The following is an 18,688-nucleotide window of genomic DNA, read 5'->3' on the forward strand; positions in this document are numbered from 1 at the left end:
CTGAAGCCAAATTATTACATTGTAAATACGAAAGGGAATGGAAACTTACACGGAACAGAATGATGCATATCTTGCCTCTCGCATTGTTGGTGTGGTAATTCTCAGCCAATGTTGCACGTCCCTCACTACAGCTGCAGATCGAGTGCCGAAGGTTGTTCCATATGTAAGATTGTTTAATGTCATTTCCTGTACACTGTGTAAGGAGAATGAAATAATTGTTAATCCAGATCCAGTGCAGCACAAGAAATCACACAATTTGAAGACCACAATAATAATAATACCAAAAAACACACAATAAATATAAATACATAAGGCGTGTACATTGTTTGTTCATAAAGTGATGCTAGGCTGGACATATGTGACTGATGGAAAATAATAAAGTAGTGGTGGAGTTAGTGGGTGGAGGTGTTGCTGCTTGAGGAAAGTAACTCTGAGTCTGGTGGTCCCAGTGTGGATACTATGCAGCCTCCTCCCTGATGGGAGTGGGGCAAACCATGAACAAAACTGAAGAGTGCCCCAAAGAATGAATGACAGTTAAAACATTAGAACCCCTCACGCCCCCTGTTCCCCCTTCCCCACGCACAAGCAGCAGCAAAGCAACAACTATTCCTCACCCTCCACCCACTTCTGCAAAAAAGACATCAGTACCCTCCACCCACCAAGCAAGCAATAGCAAAGCCCCCAAGAAAGACCATGATCTGCAGTACGACAAAAACTAATCGTTCACCCGACAATCATACATGCCATGGGCTCTTTCTTCTCTCTCCCTAACGAGGGATAGAGAGGTGTCTGCTTTCACGGTGACTGGAGAGACATAAAACAACTTACTGATTTGCAGTGTTAAAAGTCTGTTGCGTCGCTCTTTTTCCTGAGTTGTATGACCCAAGAATCGGCAACACCACCGCAAAGAACTGCAGTCTGAGTGTAAAAACAGATCAAGGTCTACAACAGAACCCCATCCACCCTGAAAGGGTAAAGAAGAGACATCAAAGGTAGAAATTAGGCTGTTTTTGTAGACGAACATGAAGGAGTCACAATCTAGCACCAGCCTGATTCGCCCTCCACCTACAAATGACATCTGGGAATTTTGCATGATCTCAGCCATTGGATTTCAAGCTCCAGTTTTGTAGTTTCATGTGAACGCTAGTCTTATGTTGACTCTGGCATTTCTGGATACATTAAGATTAGTTTGACTTAAAGAGCAATCATAATTAGAGTGATTTAATATAGTCATTAGACAAGACCAAGAATTATTATGCTTTGAACTTCACCATCGTTTTGGACGAGTAGTTAATGGAATTTTGTATCTGATTATCCAATACTAATGAACCTGACTGGGTGTGCTTAGGTTGCAAAATTTTGCCCTAATTCATTACTAATGTACCTCATTTCACTAATATTAACCATATAACAATTACAGCACGGAAACAGGCTATCTCGGCCCTTCTAGTCCATGCCGAACTAGGACTATAACTGTTGTTTCTGTGAATCACAGTGCTAAGGTGTTGAAATTTTGATGCCTTGTCTACTTAAACTGAATGAACCAGTGGGCAATACAGTTAGTCACTTTGTCATGTGATTGAAATGTTTGAGATGCAAATTATTTTGATGAAATGCTGATGGCTATTTGCCTGACATGGGAGCAGTTTGCTACATTGGCTGAAGGAATGTTTGGGCATATAGGGATGTGATTAGCGTTGTAGATTTGGTCATGGCAGAATGGTTGCCATAATGTTAATAATATTGTGCCAGAGTCAGTCAAAGAACAGTAGACAGTTTATGGATGTGAAAAAAATTTGCATAAAATTAGTAAGTTGTAACATTGCATTCTATTTTACAGAAAGTGATAACCTGAGTCTAGGCACATAGTTGGCTGAAATCCTGGAAATTCAAAAGCCTGAGGAAAGAAGAACATGCATGATAAGGGTCTATATGGGAAGGTTGTCAATACAGTTAAAGCATTAAGGTATCGAAAAGAATGTGGATGCATGAATGAAAAGTTGATGAATGACAAAAGTTAACTTTTCATTCATGCAGCTATGAATGAGAAATTTTAACAAATGTTTTCTGACAGGAGAGATGTTAAGAGTGAAGTTTCTTAAAGACTTATTGAAAGTCCCAACTTTACTTTTTTCAAATCTGTATAAATCTAAGTTTATGTAGGTTCAAACTGAAGAGTTGCAGAAATTTCTCTAGTTTCTGCTAACCCTATTTCCTGCTTGCAAAGTGTCAGAGTCATAAGGTCGTGCAGTTAAGTAGCTAATCCTGCAAATGCATGTTCTTGAAACTTGTAAGAGCATTGTACATTCATCTTTAGAAAATGGTCTCAAACTAAAGTTCACATACACATTCTCATGGCTTTTTAGTCGTGCTGACACAGTGGATCCAATTTAATGAGTACCAACAGAAATCCTTCCCTAAAGAGTCGTCCTTTAGACATCACTGTCCAAAACACACAGGTATAGCTAGTGTGCTTAAGACTTTTGCACAGTACTGTAGTAATTTTATATATTGCACTGTAATGCTGGTGCAAAAAAACACACAAATTTCATAACGTGTGTGATAATACGCCTGATTCTGATACAAGTCCCTGTTGTGGACTGAAGATGGGAAGGGGACAGGGAGAAGGGGAATCATAGTTGGGGAAAAGGGGAAAGAAGAGGGAAGAGAACAGGAAGCACCAGAGAGACATCTGTAATGATCAATAAAGCAATTGTTTGCCATGTGTCTCAAGGCTGGGTGTGTCTGCAACTGTGCTAACCCTGCCCCTGGCACTCCTTCTCTGCTACTTGTCCCCCACCCCTCCCATGGTGCCCCACCCTCGCCATTCCCGACATCCTGTGCTCCTGTCAGACTTACAAACTTGCTGACCGCTCCACGTTGACAAATACAGCACTGTGCAAAAGTCTTAGGCACCCAGCAATATAAATGCGCCAAAGACTTTTGAACAGTACCGTAAATTTGTCCAGACTATGAAGACCAACCCTCATTTGAGGTAGGATTTGTCCTTGTCCATTATCTATGCATAACTTCTATCTAAACAAAGTGACTAATTAGTAATAAAAAGCATGAACACCTTTTATTCTTCTGAAGAGAGTAAGGGAGACCAAGGCCAACTGTTGTCCTGCATGACACTGCTTAATTTGCTACCGGTGAAACCTGGTCTGTAAGCCTCAATATCAATGTGTGTACTTGTCTACAAAACTAGCAGGAAGCATCAGACACCTGTGCTAATTGACCATTAAAAGAAGTTATTAATGTATGTTTGTTTTGTCATCATTAAAAAGTCCTTTGCATTTATGTATACAAAACCAAAAGCTTCTTGCATGAGCCATGATAAATTGGAAACAACAATAATCTTTTTTTTAACGATACACAAGTTTGTGTTTTATTATTTGAATCAATTAAACAGAAATGAGATGATTTCACTTTAACTGGAGACAGATGGTTGGCTGCTCTCTTCTGGAGGGAGAATGTGTAGTTTTGATCATTTGTGTTTGGCATATTTTTATATTATCATTTAAAGTAACATTTCACAAAATGGCATAGAATATTTTTGTTAATTGACTAATTAAATAATTCCCTTTACATTTTCAGTTTTGGAAGTTGATGTCTATATTCAGTAGGAGGGCTGCAAATAGTTAATTTTTTAAAAATCTGTTTTGAAAGTGTATTCTTTGTGAGAAAACAATCTCTGCTTTGTCTGTCCAGTGCTTGTTTAGAAAAAAATCAGTTTGAGAAAATCTCTCCTGACTTGTTTAAAAAAAAAATCAAGTATGTCAAAGATCTTGAGTCTAATGACCCGTGTTTAAAATTTACAATTTCCAGCAGCAAGATGAGACTCAGGGAAAACAGAAACATTATGACAGTGACTGAGGAGAAAATAAAGATAAGGTTTGAGGGTGGAAGGGAGAACTTAATACACTATAACCAGGTTTTATTAGCAAAAGCTGTTTGAAATTAAAACACCCAACAAGTCTGGCAGCATCTATGGAAAGAGAAATGGTCAACACTTAAGAATGACTTTTCAACAGATAGAGTGGAGAAGAGAGTGTTGCCTTCATTCGTTAGTGCATGAGGTGGGACTTTGTCACAACCAAATACTAAGTTATTGGTGAGACCACACTTGAACTATTGTGTTGTGTTCTGGTTGCCCAACTATAAGAAGGATGCCACCCAGCTAAAAAGAGGTCAGAAACCATTCATGACTATGCTACTGAAACTGGGGCAGGGGGTTAGGGATAGGCTGGGAAATCTTTTTCAAGCTGTGTAGATGACTTGAGAGGTGACCTTGTAATGACCTATGAAGTCATGAGGGGCATAGATAAGGTGGATAGTTGCAGTCTTTTTCCCAGGGTAGGGAATTCTAACACTGGAGGGCATAGATTAAAAAAAAAGTCAAAAAAAGTTTAAAGTGCCTTAGGGACATATTTTTTCACACAGAAGGTAGTAGATGTATGGAACAAGTTGTCAGAGGAAGCTGCAGAATATTTGGATAGGTACATGAATAGATGGGTTTAGGTGGTCTTGTGGGCACGTGGCCAAGGGGTTAAGGCATTGGACTAGCTACCTGAAGGTCGTGAGTTTGAGCCCCAGCCGAGGGAACGTGTTGGGTCCTTGAGCAAGGCACTTTAATCACACATTGCTCTGCGACAACACTGGTGCCAAGCTGTATGGGTCCTAATGCCCTTCCCTTGGACAACATTGGTGTCGTGGAGAGGGAAGACTTGCAGCATGGGCAACTGCTGGTCTTCCATACAACCTTGCCCAGGCCTGCGCCCTGGAGAGTGAAGACTTTCTAGGTGCAGATCCATGGTCTCACAAGATTAACGGATGCCCATGAGTCAAATGAAATTTTCATTGGCCTCGCCATGTTGGGCTGAAGGCCCTGGTTTTGAGCTGTATAGGTATAAAATGAGGGGGGAAAAAGAATTCAGTATTTGCCCCAGCTTGTTGCGTGTCTGGGTATGAATTCGAACTGGGGAAGTCAAATATTGAGACTCATAAAAATCTAAATAGCTTGCTTGGCTCTTGTGTATGCTAAGGATCATACTAATGAGAAGTCCTACCATGCCAGAGACAGGTCAGTCTAGACTTTCTACCGGTCTAAGGCCGTTTGTATTGTTTTGACAAATATGAGTTAAGAGGCCGTACTGAATAAATAATCCAAAAATAATCATATGGTAGAACATGCTAATTTAGCCGTTTTAAAAATTTTGGTCAGAATATATTTGCTTTGAAATTGGATTACTGAGCAACTTGCAAGCTAGTTAGGCAGATTCAGAATTAGCTCGGGTAGGAAGCAGAGGGTGGTGGTTGAATATTATCTGTGGAAGCGGAGGGTGGTGATGAGTGGTGTTGGTTTTGTGACACTTGTTATTCATTATTTCTGCATTTGATTTGGGTGTTAATACACAAGGCTTGATCAGCAAAGTTGCAGATGACCTGAAGCTAGCTGGTGGTGCTGATAGGGAAGAAGGTTATAGTAGATTACCCAAGGATCTTGATCAGTTGGGGAGGTAGGCTGAGGCGTGATCTTAAATATGGGTAAGTGTGAGGTGATGCAGTTTGGAAAGTCAAAACAGAGTGTAGGACATTCATTGTGAATGGCAGGGTACTAGGGATTTAATTGAACAAAGAGAGCCAGGGGTGTAAAATGTGTTGAAAGCTGAGTCATAGGTAGACAAGGTGATGAAAAAAGTCATTTAGAACGCTGGCCTCCAGCAGTTAGGGCATTGTGTACAGAAATTATGACATAATGTTGCAGTTGTTCTGTTGTTGATGAGGTATGCCATTCTAGCCAGCCTGTTAGATGAAAGACGTGGAAAGAGTGCAGGAAAGATTTACAAGGCTGTTGCCACGTCTAGAGGGCTCAAGTTGTAGGGAGTAGTTGGCCAGGCCAGGTCGTTATTCCTCAGAACGTAAGAGAAAGAAGGGTGACCTTAAAGAATTGTTTAAGATTATTTTTAATATTTTTAATATTTAATATTTGTAATCCAGGGAGTGTGAAGCGCAGAATCAACTATCGCTGTGATGAGTGTACATTCTAGTACCAATTGTTTGGCGACTATAAAGTATAAGATGATGAGAGGCATTGTAAGGTGGATAGTAACTGACTTTTTCCCAGGGTGGGGGAGTCCAAAAGCACTGGACATAGATTCAGGATAAGAGGGGATACATTTAAAAGGGACCTTAGAGGCAATTTTTTCACACACAAGATGGTTGGCATATGGAATGAGCTGCTTGCGGAAGTGCTTGAGGGAGATAAAATAGTTTTATTAGAAGCACTTTGTTAGATAGATGGAATAGGGGAGCCTGGAGGGATATGGGCTAAAGATAAGAAACTGGGACTAGCTAGGTGGACAATGTGGTTGGCATGGACTCGCAGACCAAAGGGTCCGTGTCCAGGCTGTACCACTCTATGATTTTATAACTTGGAGTTGTGTTTTGAAAGTCTACAGGGCCTGTGTCCTCAGCACACTGCTTTACGGCAGCGAGACCTGGAGCCTCTACTACAGGCAAGAGCGGCATCTCAACGCCTTCCACCTTCGCAGCCTGAGACGCATCCTGGACATCACGTGGACTGACCGAGTCACCAACAATGAGGTCCTGGCCCCGCGCCCAGATACCCAGCCTCTTCACCCTGCTCCAACAGCACCGTCTCCGCTGGCTGGGCCACATACACCGCATGTCAGACGGGAGAATCCTGAAAGACCTGCTGTACGGGGAACTGGCCTCCAGCAAGAGAGCACAAGGGCAGCCCCATCTTTGTTTCAAAGGCGTTTGCAAGAGAGACATGAAGTCACTGAAAATGAACGTCAAGAGGTGGGAGGACATCACAAGCGATTACTCTCATTGGAGGCTGGAACTACGCAGAGGTCTAAAAAGAGGAGAGAAGCTGAGGCTTGCTGCTGAAGAAAAGCGCACTCGTCGGAAAAACAGCACCAAGGTAACACCGAAGGACAGCGCCTTCAAGTGCAGTCGCTGCAGCCGAGACTGTCACTCCCGTGTGGGCCTCTACAGCCACAACAGACGCTGCTCTAACACAGACTGAAGCAAGACCTTCCAGGTGCAGATCCATGGTCTCGCGAGACTAACGGATGCCACCAGTCTCTGTTTTGAAATTATGCATTTGTCCAATTGATGTAATTAATTTTTGAACTACATTGATTAGTTGATATTTACCACATTTCTTAAAGAATATGGAGAAGGGAACAAATTGCACAATAATTCTAAACAGATATGGTTGAAAGTCTAAAGCTGAGAATGTTTGGAAAGATGGGGTGGGGGGAGATGAGAGCTAGAATAGAATGAACTGGTTGAGTACAGAGAGTTTGTGTCAGAACGTGGTGTATTGGGTATGGTTCATTTTATCAAATCCATGCGCAGTGTATATTGCTGTTCATTTTGTTTGGAAGAAAGGGTAATTCAATATGTGCTCTTGTGCTGCTTTTTGCTTGTTAGTATCTTAGTAACGTACTCATAAATTTTAAAACCAGTTCCGTGGAGAGAATATTTGGTGGAATTTGAGGGTGAATTTGATGAATGGGCAAGGAAAATGGTGACCAGGTGAGAATTCCCAGAGTTAAGACCTTTTTTTAAATGATGAAATGCAAGGGTATTGGAAGTTATAGCTGCAAGAAAAAAGTTTGTGAACCGTTTGCAATTACCTGGTTTTCTCCATTAATTACTCATAAAATGTGATCTGATCTGCATCTAAGTCACAATAAAAGACAAACACTATCTGCATAACTAATAACACACAAACAATTGTACTTCTCATCAATACTGAGTACACCATTCAAATGATCACAGTCTAGGTTCAAAGAAGTATGTGAACCACTGGGTAATAATGCCTTCTACAAAAGCTACTTGGAGTCAGGTTTTCCAATCAATGAGATGAGATGGGAGGTGTGGGTTGTAGAGGTGCCCTGCACTATATAATAAAAAAAAAGACAGGCTGCTCTTCTCAGATCTGTTTAAGTGCACCATGCCTCGATCAAAACTACTTCCAGAGGACCTTAGAAGAAGAATTGTGGAGATGCATAAGCAGGAAAAGGCTACAAAAGCATTTCTAAATACCTGACTGTTCACAGTAAAAGATATTGTCTCCAAATGGAGGAAATTCAGTACTGTTGCTGCTCTCTCTAGGAGTGGGTGTCCTACAAAGATCACAACGTGCAATGCTGAAGAAGGTGAACGAGATCCCAAGAGTAACAGCAAGAGACCTACAGAAATCTCTGGAACCTGCTAAAGTCTTTGTTCATTGTCCTCTATAAGAAAAACACGGAACAAGAATGGTGTTCATGGAAGGATACCATGGAGGAAACCACTGCTCTCCAAAAAATACATTGCTGCATGTCTCAAATTTGCAAAAGACCACCTGGATGCTCTACAATGCTTCTGGGACAGTGTTCCATGGACAGATGAGACAGAAGTTGAACTTTTTGGCAGAAATACACCCCATTATGTTTGGAGGAAAAATAGCACTGCGCACCAACACCAAAAACTTATTCCAACTGTGACGCATAGCTTGGGGCTGCTTTGCTGCCTCAGAGCCTGAACAGCTTGCAATCATTGAGGGAACAATGGATTCAAAATTGTACCAAGACATCTTACAAGAGAATGTCAGGGTAGCAGTCCATCACCTGAAGCTTAATAGAATTTGGATGATGCAACAAGACAATGATCAGAAACACAAGAGAAAATCAATTAACAGAATGGTTAAAAAAAGAAGAAAATTTGTGTTTTGGAATAGCTAAGACAGAGTCTAGACCTTAACCCAATTGAGATACCGTGGCATGACCTGAAGATGGCTGTTCATGCAAGGTATCCCAAAAATATTGATGAACTGAAACAGTTTTGTTTGGAGGAATGGTCTAAAATTCCTCCTCCCCATTGTGCAAGTCTGATCAGCAGCTACAGGTAACGTCTAGTGAAGGTCATTGCTGCTGAAGGAGGTTCTACCAGTTATTAAATACAAGGTTCACATACTTTTTCTGGCGTGGATGGAATGATTAAGCAATGTGTTCAATTGCTTGACATGAAAAGACATGAAAAGTACAATTGCTTGTGTGTTATTAGTTTAGGCAGATTGTGTTTGTCTCTTATTGTGACTTAGGTGAAGATCAGACCACAATGTATGAGTGAGTAATGCAGAAATCCAGGTAATTGTGAAGGGTTCACAAACTTTTTCTTGCAACTGTAGCTTTGTTGAGTGCTTACGTACAGTTTTGGATTTGCTGAACAGGAAAATGTGTGATCAGTTTCAATGACTATAAGACATGTTAACTTGACATATTATCCAAAGCAGAAGATCTTTCTTCCTGTTTTGTTGAACTACATGGTAGAATTGCATAATTAATTATTGACATTCTCATATTCTGTTGCTTGGAAATGATTTCTGCTGTCCACGTTAAAGCTGAACTTTAACACCTGGCTTAACCATGCTGACAAATAGTTGTTGTCTTAAAACTGCTGAAAGCTCCTGAAGAATCTGACTGGGAAGATTCAAATCAAATTCACCAATTGTTCAAGTTAGGTCATTTTGAAAAGGTGTACTGAACTGAGGAGAAGTAATAAAGGGTCAGAGGTGTAAGGAGAGTTGACAGCCATTATCTACAGGTTGTTGTTGGTTGTGATTGTTGACATCCAAGCCTATACAGTAGTCTCCAGCTGTGATAAATTTCATTTTGTTTGCCTGGATTGAATTAGCAGTTTTTATTTATTTTTATCTATTTAGAGCTACAGCACAGAACAGGCCCTTCCAGCTCAAGGAGCAGCGCCCGTCAGCAACCCACCTGTTTAACACTAGCCCAATCACGGAACAATTCATTGATCCCCACGCGGGATCAATAAAGTATTATTATTATTTACAATGTCCAATTAAACTAGTAACCTGTGCATCTTTGGGTTGTGGGAGGAAACCAGAGCACCCGGAGGAAATCGATACAGTCACAGGGAGAACGTGCAAATTCCTTACAGACAGCGCTGAAATTGGACTCCGTGCTGCAATAGCGTTACGCTAACCGCCATGTTACCACGGCAACCATATTTTTCCACGCATGATATTTCTGCGTGTGGTAAAGTGAGGTTACCACTGAACCAGATTTCAGATTATCTTTAATTCATGGTGTAATTAAATATGTGCAATTGTAATTGTATTTTCAGTTTAATTAATTGAAAGGGTGATACTGCCTTGTGTTAGGATGTGTTAAACAAAATTATGCACTAACTCTTAACACTATAATTTTTCTCTAATATGAAAACCATGTTGTAAGGTACTTTGTATGAGAACTTACAAATTAACAAGAGAATTATAGTGTTACAGGAAACATTAGATAAATATAAGTGTCTTAATTTTTATTGAGACATGGGTTTATGCAGTAACTCAGAATCAGGTTTATTATGTGATTTAAATTATTTTGTTTTGCAGCTATACAGTACAAAGATTTTTTAAAAAAATCACTGTTATAAAATAGAGCAAAAAACAAGGAACAATGAAGTAGTGTTCATGAACCATAAGGAATTCTGATGGTGGAGGGAAGAATTGTTGAGTCTGGGTCTTCAGGAGCCTGGCTGGGTTTACAACCCTTTACAGCCTCTTGCAACCCAGTGCATTGGAGTTTCCAGTCAACCAGCAGGAATGTTCAGAGTTCACAGTAAATTTATTATCGAGGTACACACATGTCACCATATACGACCCTGAGATTCATTTTCTTATGGGCAAAAGCAGTAAGTACAGGAAACACAATAGAATTAATGACAGACCCCACTCAACAAGATGGACAACAAATGTGCAAACAAAAGCAGCAAACTACTTAAATACAAAAAGAAAGGGGGAAAAATAAATAATATTAACAATAAATATCGAGAACATAGTTGTAGAGTCCTTGAAAGTGAGTCCACATGTTATGGAATCAGTTCAGTGTTGGAGTGAGTGAAGTTATCCTCTCTGGTTCAAGAGTCTGATGGTTGAGGGGTAATAACTGTTCCTGAACTTGATGGTGTAGGCCTCGAGGCTCCTTTACTTTCTTCCTGATGGTAGATTGAGAAAGAGCATGGCCTGGATGGTGGTGGCCCTTGATGCAACAGCTTTTCCATAACTATATGCTTTTCTCGTGATGGACTGGCCTGTATCCATACATTTAGTAGGATCTTCTATACAGGAGGATTGGTGTTCCCATTCCAGGCCATGATGCAAACCATCAATATACTCTCCACCACACATCTAGAGAAGCTGGTCAAAGTTTAGATGATATACCGAATCTTCACAAAGTTCAAGGAGAATAGAGGCACTGCTGTGCTTTCTTCTTAATGGCACCTGTGCTGAACCCAGGACAGATCCTTTGAAATGATTACATTCCACTGCGACCCTCCCCACTTCTGATCACCCGATTAGGACTGGCTCCTGGATATCCTGTGTCCTCCTCCTGAAGTCGATAATCATCTCCTAGGTTTTGTTAACCTTGAGTGAGAGTTTGTTGATGTGGCACCACTCAGCCAGATTTTCAATCTCCCTCCTAGCTGCTGATTCGTCACCACCTTTGATTCGGATAATGATGGTGGTGTCAGCAGCAAAGTTAGATACGGCATTGGAGCATGCTTAGCCTCAGTCAGAAGTATAAAACTAGCAGAGCAGGGGCGAAGCACACAGCCCCGTGATGCGCCTCTGCTGATGGAGATTGTGGAGGAGATGTTGCTAATCCGAACTGACTGGAGTCTACAAGTGAGGAAATCAAGGTTCCAATTGCACAATGAGTTATTGATGCTCGGACTTAAAGCTCATTGATTAGTTTTGAGGGAATGATAGTATTGAGTGCCGAGCTGTGGTCAGTGAGGAGCATCCTGATGTATGCATCTTCACTGTCCAGATGTTTCAGGATTGAGTGGAGAGCACATGAAGTGGCATCTGCTGTTAACCTATTGTGACGGTAGGCAAATTGAAAGGGATCCAAGAATGTGTTCAAATTTATAACATCTCAGCCTCTATTCTTGTACTCCAACCAATTTTACTATTTGTACAGTAGAGGGTAAAATCTGGTGAGGTGTAGATCAGGTGATTCATTTTTCCACTCACGCTTTTCCCCACTCAGAATCTGACTAACGTTGCCTGCATTTATTTCTTTAAGCTTGTGTCACCCAGACCCCACTTACTGTTTGTTAATAATCTTGTTTGTCCAATAGTTTGTCATTTTACAAATAAGAGAAATTAAAGTAGTTTGAAATCTGAATTAATAAGTGAATAGCTAAAATTAGATCCAAGTGTACCGTGAATTGATTTACCTCTTGAAAAACAAGAAACCAAATAAAATTGAAAGCAAAATATAAAATAAAATTTTAAAGTCCCTTATTCTATAAATAATGGTGTATTATCTTTCCTTTGGTAAATGAAAATTACTGTGCATTCTGTCATTCCCATTCTGACATGTTGGTCCATGGCCGCCTCTTCTGCCACAATGTGACCACTCTCAGGTTGGAGGAGAAACACCTCATATTCCAACTAGATGGCCTCCAATCTGATGGTACAAACTTCAATTTCTCCAACATCTGGTTATTTTTCCCCTATCGCCTCCCCCGGTGCCCCTCCTCCTTCCCTTTCTCCCACAGTCCACTTTCCTTCTTCTCAGCCCTTTACCCCTTATCTTGTCCACCAATCACCTCCCAGCTTCTTACTTCATCTCCCTCCCCCATCCACCTGACTTCACCTATCACCTTGCTTGTCCTCCTTCCCCTTGCCCCACCTTATTCTGCTATCTTCCCCCTTCCTTTCCAGTCCTGAAATATCGACTGCTTATTCATTTCCATGGATACTGTCCGACCTCTGGGTTCCTCCAGCATTCTAACTATTCAGCTTCCTTTTTTCTTTAGGTTTTTGATTGCTTTGGAAATCCTATAGTAATCACGGACATAATTTTTAATAGTTTATTTTTGGTACATTGTTAACTTCCCATTTTGAATGTACATTCTAAAACATTATTATATATTTCTTTTTATAGTCTGCCCAAAATTAACAATCTAAAAATCAGTTTTTAAAACAATTCTGATGTGATACTTTCTATCCATACAATAAAAAAGGTAGCCAATTAAAGCATTTTACATATCCCAGCATATGGCAGAATTCAGTCAGTGATGCTTGTGAAAATACAGCGTGTCCCCAGGTAACAAATAGGTTGGTTGATCTTGTCCATGAGTTGGAAAATACAGAAAATCAGTTGATATGGTTACTGCACCTCTTCAATATTGTAATGAATGGCACCATAAGCATATAGGATAATTGTTAAAAGCAGAGAGAGCGAATGACCTAATTCATCATTCATAGAAACAAATGTGTACAGTATATGCAAGTCAGGCTTTGAATGTAATATTATTGGAGCTTGTTTGTGTGTATGCACAGGTATGTCCATAAATTGGGTCCTCCTATTCCAGAGATGGCCTATAAGTGTTTAGCATTTGGAGGTGTGTGTCTCGAAAATCTAGTGCTAAAATCTAAATGTGATGGGACAATGGCCATCTTGAGTGGCTAAGTTCCATGCTGGATGAGGGGTTCAGCAGCTTTATTTTGAAGGGTTTCTGTAAGAAGGGGGTGGTGGGACATGAGGAACATTGGGGAACAATAGCTATGGAACTGCGGATAATCGGATCAAGTAGTCAGACATTGCCTAGTAAGTGCTGAGGGAGTCAGCACTGTAAGTGATAAAGCTCGAGTGAAATTCAGTACAGGAGTTGGAATGCCATGTTATAGCTGCACAAGATGCTTGTGAGACTGCACTTGAAAAAGTGTTCTTGGTTCCGATCACTGTGCTACAGTTGAGCTTAAGCTAGAGAGGGTTCAGAAAAGATTCACGAGGATTTTACTGGAAATGGAGGTCCTGAGTTGTAATGCGAAATTGGACAGGAAGGTTTAGACTTCGTATGAAGGCCAAATGCAGATAAAGGTAGGCACCTTGGTCTTTTCCCTGGATTGAAGAATGCTCAGGGAGTGATCTTACAGAGTTTGTAAAATCATGAGGGGCATTGAAGTAGTTATAGCTTTTTCACCCAGGGAATGGGGAGTCTAAAATTAAAGGGCATAATTTTAAGTTGAGAGGGGAAAGATTCAAAGGGTAACTTTTTCACTCACAGTGGGTACATGGATAAGTGGTAGAGGCAAATCAGAACATTCCTAGGAAAGGTTTAGACTCAATATGAGGGCCAAATGCAGGTTAAGTGGGATGAACTAAGTTTCGCACTTTGGTCAGCATAGACAAGTTGGGCTGAGGGGCCTGTTTTACTGTTCTATAACGCTGACACCTTGCACATTCAAAAATACAGTCAAATATATATTTTTTTACCTAGCCAGCCTTCCAGTTTGAATTTAAAGTATAATTACACTTGTGTAATGCTGAATAAAAAAAAATGGCATTTGTCCAATTAAATTTCCAGAGATAGGGGTTTACAAAAGATGTTAAACTAGGATAATTTGGCCATGCATTGTGAAGATGGAGCTGATTAGAGCATCTCTGTTAGATGGACTTCTTGTAAGGACTCTTGGGACAGAGGTCATTGTAGTGTCATAGATCAGAGTTAAATGAACGTCACATCATGAATGTGCTCAGGCTCTTCAGAAAATGGACTTTCATACTCGCCTTAGGGAGAACTTGCATAGCGTAACTCTTGATTTATTTTAATTTGGATTACAGAGTTATTCCTATCTTTGAGAATAAAACATGTTTTTACTTTGAAGCCTGTTTGTATGCCATATATCGATGTAGACCATAAGACACGGGAGCAGAATTAGGCCATTCAGCCCATCGAGTCCACTCCACCATTTCACCATGGCTGAACCTGGACCCCATTCAACCCCATACACCTGCCCTCTCACTATATCCCTTGATGTCCCGACTAATCAGGAATCTATCAAATTTTGCTTTGAATATACCCAAGGACTCGGCCTCCACCACAGTCTATTGCAGAGCATTCCACAGATTCATCTCTTTGGCTAAAAAAAAATCCTCCTTAACTTCCGTTCTAAAAGGTCTCCCCTCAATTTTGAGACTGTGCCCTCTAGTTCTGGATACCCCCCACCATAGGAAACATCCTCTCCACATCCACTCTATCTAGTCCTTTCAACCTTCGGTAGGTTTCAATGAGATTCCTACCCATTCTTCTAAATTCCAGTGAGTACAGGCCCAAAGCTGCCAGACGCTCCTCATATGTTAACCACTTCATTTTTGGAATCATCCTCGTGAACCTCCTCTGGACTCTCTCCAATGATAATATATCCTTTCTGAGATAAGGGTCCAAAGCTGTTGACTGTAGAGAATAGGCACATGCCACAACTAAGACTACTGAACTTTTGGTTTACAATAGCCTTGGCACTGGGATGTAATTGTATATCCTTTGATATTTATTTAATTCATTCATTCTGCCTTTCTTGATCAGCCTTAGTTTTGCTGAAACCCTTTCAAGATTGACCTTCTGCTCAGTGCTTTGCCTGCTATAATCACAATACTGTAATATATACAGTGCGGCTAGCTACTGATTTTAATGTCAGATGACCAAAATGTTAGTATTATTGATGCATTCCATAAGTTAACAAATAACTATTGCACGTGCTGAATTGCTTGCCCTTGGATATCAGTAATGACTTTAATGTAACAGTGTCCCCACCTCTTGTTTGATAATGCACCGGATATCAAGAGATTTTGTTGCACAAGATTTTATTCTATAAGGCTCGGTGGCTTTTGAAGTGTCTTGGAGGAAAGAGGGTTGTAAACCAAGGGAAGAGATTTCAGAATTCCAGGCACAGCTAGCAGTGGTAGCATTTTCGGGATAGTTTTCACTAAAACACAACATTGTAGGTGCAACTCTGCAGATATTACGCTGAAGTCTAGTTCAATTTTGCCTGATTCTGTTGGAAAAGGCTGCAAATAACATAGTGTATGTTTGCAGGAACCTGAAAATTTTCGGATTCAGCTAAAATTGTGGTGGAAGTGTCAGTGGATCTACTAGTGCTTACTTTCATAACACCATGAAGTTCTTAACATATTAATTTCTGCAATAAACAAAGTATATTTATGAAAATTCTGAAATTACTGATAGTATTGTATAATGTTACCTAACTACTATTATCCACCCCATTAGCACAGTATTTAATAAGTAACAATGGAGGTTTTAAAATTATGATTAATTGTGTATTCAGAAAACATGGTTGCATTTCAGCCTATCTGTAGTAGGACTTTACAGTTTGAGCATTGCAATGTGTATGTTGGACAGAATTGTACCTTTAATTCTAAATATTTTAGCGGTTGTGCATTTCTTTGTGGCAGTCTTGTGTGGTAAATACTTCCTGTTCAGATTCTGCATCTTTCTAAAAGATTCTTTCTGTGTTGTTTTTCAGGTTTTCCAGTTGGAATATTCAGCTGCAGATATAAGTGAAGAATAATGTAATCTCAAATTTACCCTTCGCACTTATGAGGCGATGGCATTCTCAGGCAATCCACAGTAAGCCTGTTATCCAGTAAAGAGCATTGCCAGTAAAAAAAAACTTTACAATTTATAGATTATTGAAATGGATTTTACATTTCGACGTCAATTACAATCTACATGACATCATTAAGTTTCTGCTATAATGAAGTGGTTAATTCTTTAAGTACAACTAACCCATAATTTGGGGACAGCACTGTGCTACCATGGATGATGAAAAATCCAGGACTCAGATGGTAACTGCCGAGAAGCTGGTGGGACTACTGGAAAATGACATAGAGAAAGTGCTAGTTATTGACAGTCGCTCTTTTGTTGAGTACAATGCCTCGCATATTTTGTATGCTGTGAATATTAATTGCTCAAAGCTCATGAAAAGAAGACTTGAACAAGACAAAGTACAAATTGTAGAACTCATCCAGCATTCTGCAAAACAAAAGGTAGGATTATGGTAGAAAAATAAAACTAGAGAATATCCAGTAAATTTACTTTCAAACTCCAATTGTTATAGATTTAGAAGTGTCTTCTTGTATGTCCAATGACGACTAAATATTTGTGGTTTTGCAATATCTGAGTGACTAATAATTGTATTTGATTTGAATCCACCTTTGATGCTTAGCATGAACCTGTAATACAGATGTTTTAAAATAATATGGGAACAGGTTAGTGTTGAATTAATTTAATGCTTTAAAGATTTGAAAGGATGAATGTCAATTTAATGAAAGTGTTTCTACATTTCCATTCCTTTGCAAATTTAAAAAATATTATGAATTTTGTTTCTGTGATAATTAATGTAATACTTACAGTAAAGGTTTGGCATAATTGTGCTTATGTTGCATGCCACTCCAAATGACTGACCTTCCATCTTTTTGTTTCTCTCCTTTTCCTTCTGTTACTTTTTCTTTGTGACAGCCTAGCATTCCTTTAAATGCATTGACATCACTCTTCCCTGTGGTAGTGAGATATACATTGTCACCATTCAAGATGAGCATTTCTCCTCAATTCAATTTTTAAAAATTTATTAACAACTTGCTTTTTTTGTTGCTTGTAGCTTTTAGTCTCACCAATAGGAAGAAATATCTTAAAAAAAACTTGATCAGATTAATCTCTCTGTCTTCTGCTTTCTACACAATCTTCCTGAAAACACTTGTTCAAAGTGTTTAGAATGTTTTAAACTGTGCCTGGAGTTAGAGGACAGTATTCCGGTAATTCTTTTTTTTAAATTGTTGGAACAGGGATTCAATCAGAGAATTGTTATTTTTTGTAGCAGGAGCCATTTCTCCATTGAGTCTGTGGCAGCTCCTAGTAGAACAAACTCTCAACTTCCACATACCTACTTATTTTCCCTTTGATATCTACCCAATTCCCTTGGAAAGCCCTGGTTTGCTATGATTTTTGCCACACTCACACATCACCCTATCTAAATTAGTTTTGACCATGCACACCTCTATCAAATCTCAGTCCTTGCTCAGCCTTCTGGCTGACCTCGTAGCTGGCTGCAATCCCTCATTCCTGGGTCCATATGTAAAGTAAATTCAGTGTACAGCACCTTCACATTCTTCCTAGAGTGAAATGACTAGAGCTAGGCACAGCTCCCCATATATGATCTAACTGTATTGCTGTTTAAGTGAAAATAAATTTGAATTCTGATTCTTGCAACTACTTTTTTTTTAATGTTTTTGGAAGTTTTAATTTCCTCTTCATATTCACTTTCTTCTTAAGAAAATTATTATCCATCAGGCCAAGAAAGCCACCTGCAGTATCAGTCCATCATGCTGGAGTGATGGACAGAGAGGCCACCAATCCCTAGAAAGCCCACATAACAGTTTTTATCTATAATTGTACACTAATATACAAATCTTGACTTGTTACAAGATCACCTTTTATGTAACCAATTGGACATGCCCTTTTGACAATGATTGTTGCCACATCACTATAAAGGTGTTCTTGCTGCAACTAGCACACACAAACTGCTAGAGGAACTCAGCAGGCCAGGCAGCATCTTTGGAAAAGAGTACAGTTGATGTTTCGGGACGAGACCCTTCAGCAGGACTGTGCTCTTTTCCATAAATGTTGCCTGGCCTGCTGAGTTCCTCCAGCATTTTGTGTGTGTTGCTTGGATTTCCAGCATCTGTAGATTTTCTCTTGATATGATTGGCTTGCTGCTACTGTAATTTTTTTCTTCTCTTTGTGGGTATCAGGAGATGCCCTGCAAGGTAAAAAG

At 39.8% G+C, this 18,688-nt stretch overlaps 1 protein-coding gene across 5 annotated transcripts in view; it reads left to right on the plus strand.

Moving 5' to 3' along the window:
* Positions 1–18,688, plus strand: part of dusp16 (dual specificity phosphatase 16) — a 72,723-nt gene that overhangs the window by 31,686 nt on the left and 22,349 nt on the right. For 4 of the 5 annotated variants that reach the window (XM_072267650.1, XM_072267648.1, XM_072267647.1 and 1 more), the window contains exon 2: positions 16,382–16,904. In XM_072267650.1, coding sequence (XP_072123751.1) covers positions 16,674–16,904 — 231 coding nt within the window. In that variant the 5' untranslated portion in view covers positions 16,382–16,673. Of the gene's footprint in view, positions 1–6,960; positions 7,070–16,381; positions 16,905–18,688 lie in introns of those variants that run through there. The other variant, XM_072267649.1, reaches the window with a different exon arrangement.

The sequence above is a fragment of the Mobula birostris genome, chromosome 9 (assembly GCF_030028105.1).
Source record: "Mobula birostris isolate sMobBir1 chromosome 9, sMobBir1.hap1, whole genome shotgun sequence".
Lineage (NCBI taxonomy): Eukaryota > Metazoa > Chordata > Chondrichthyes > Myliobatiformes > Myliobatidae > Mobula > Mobula birostris.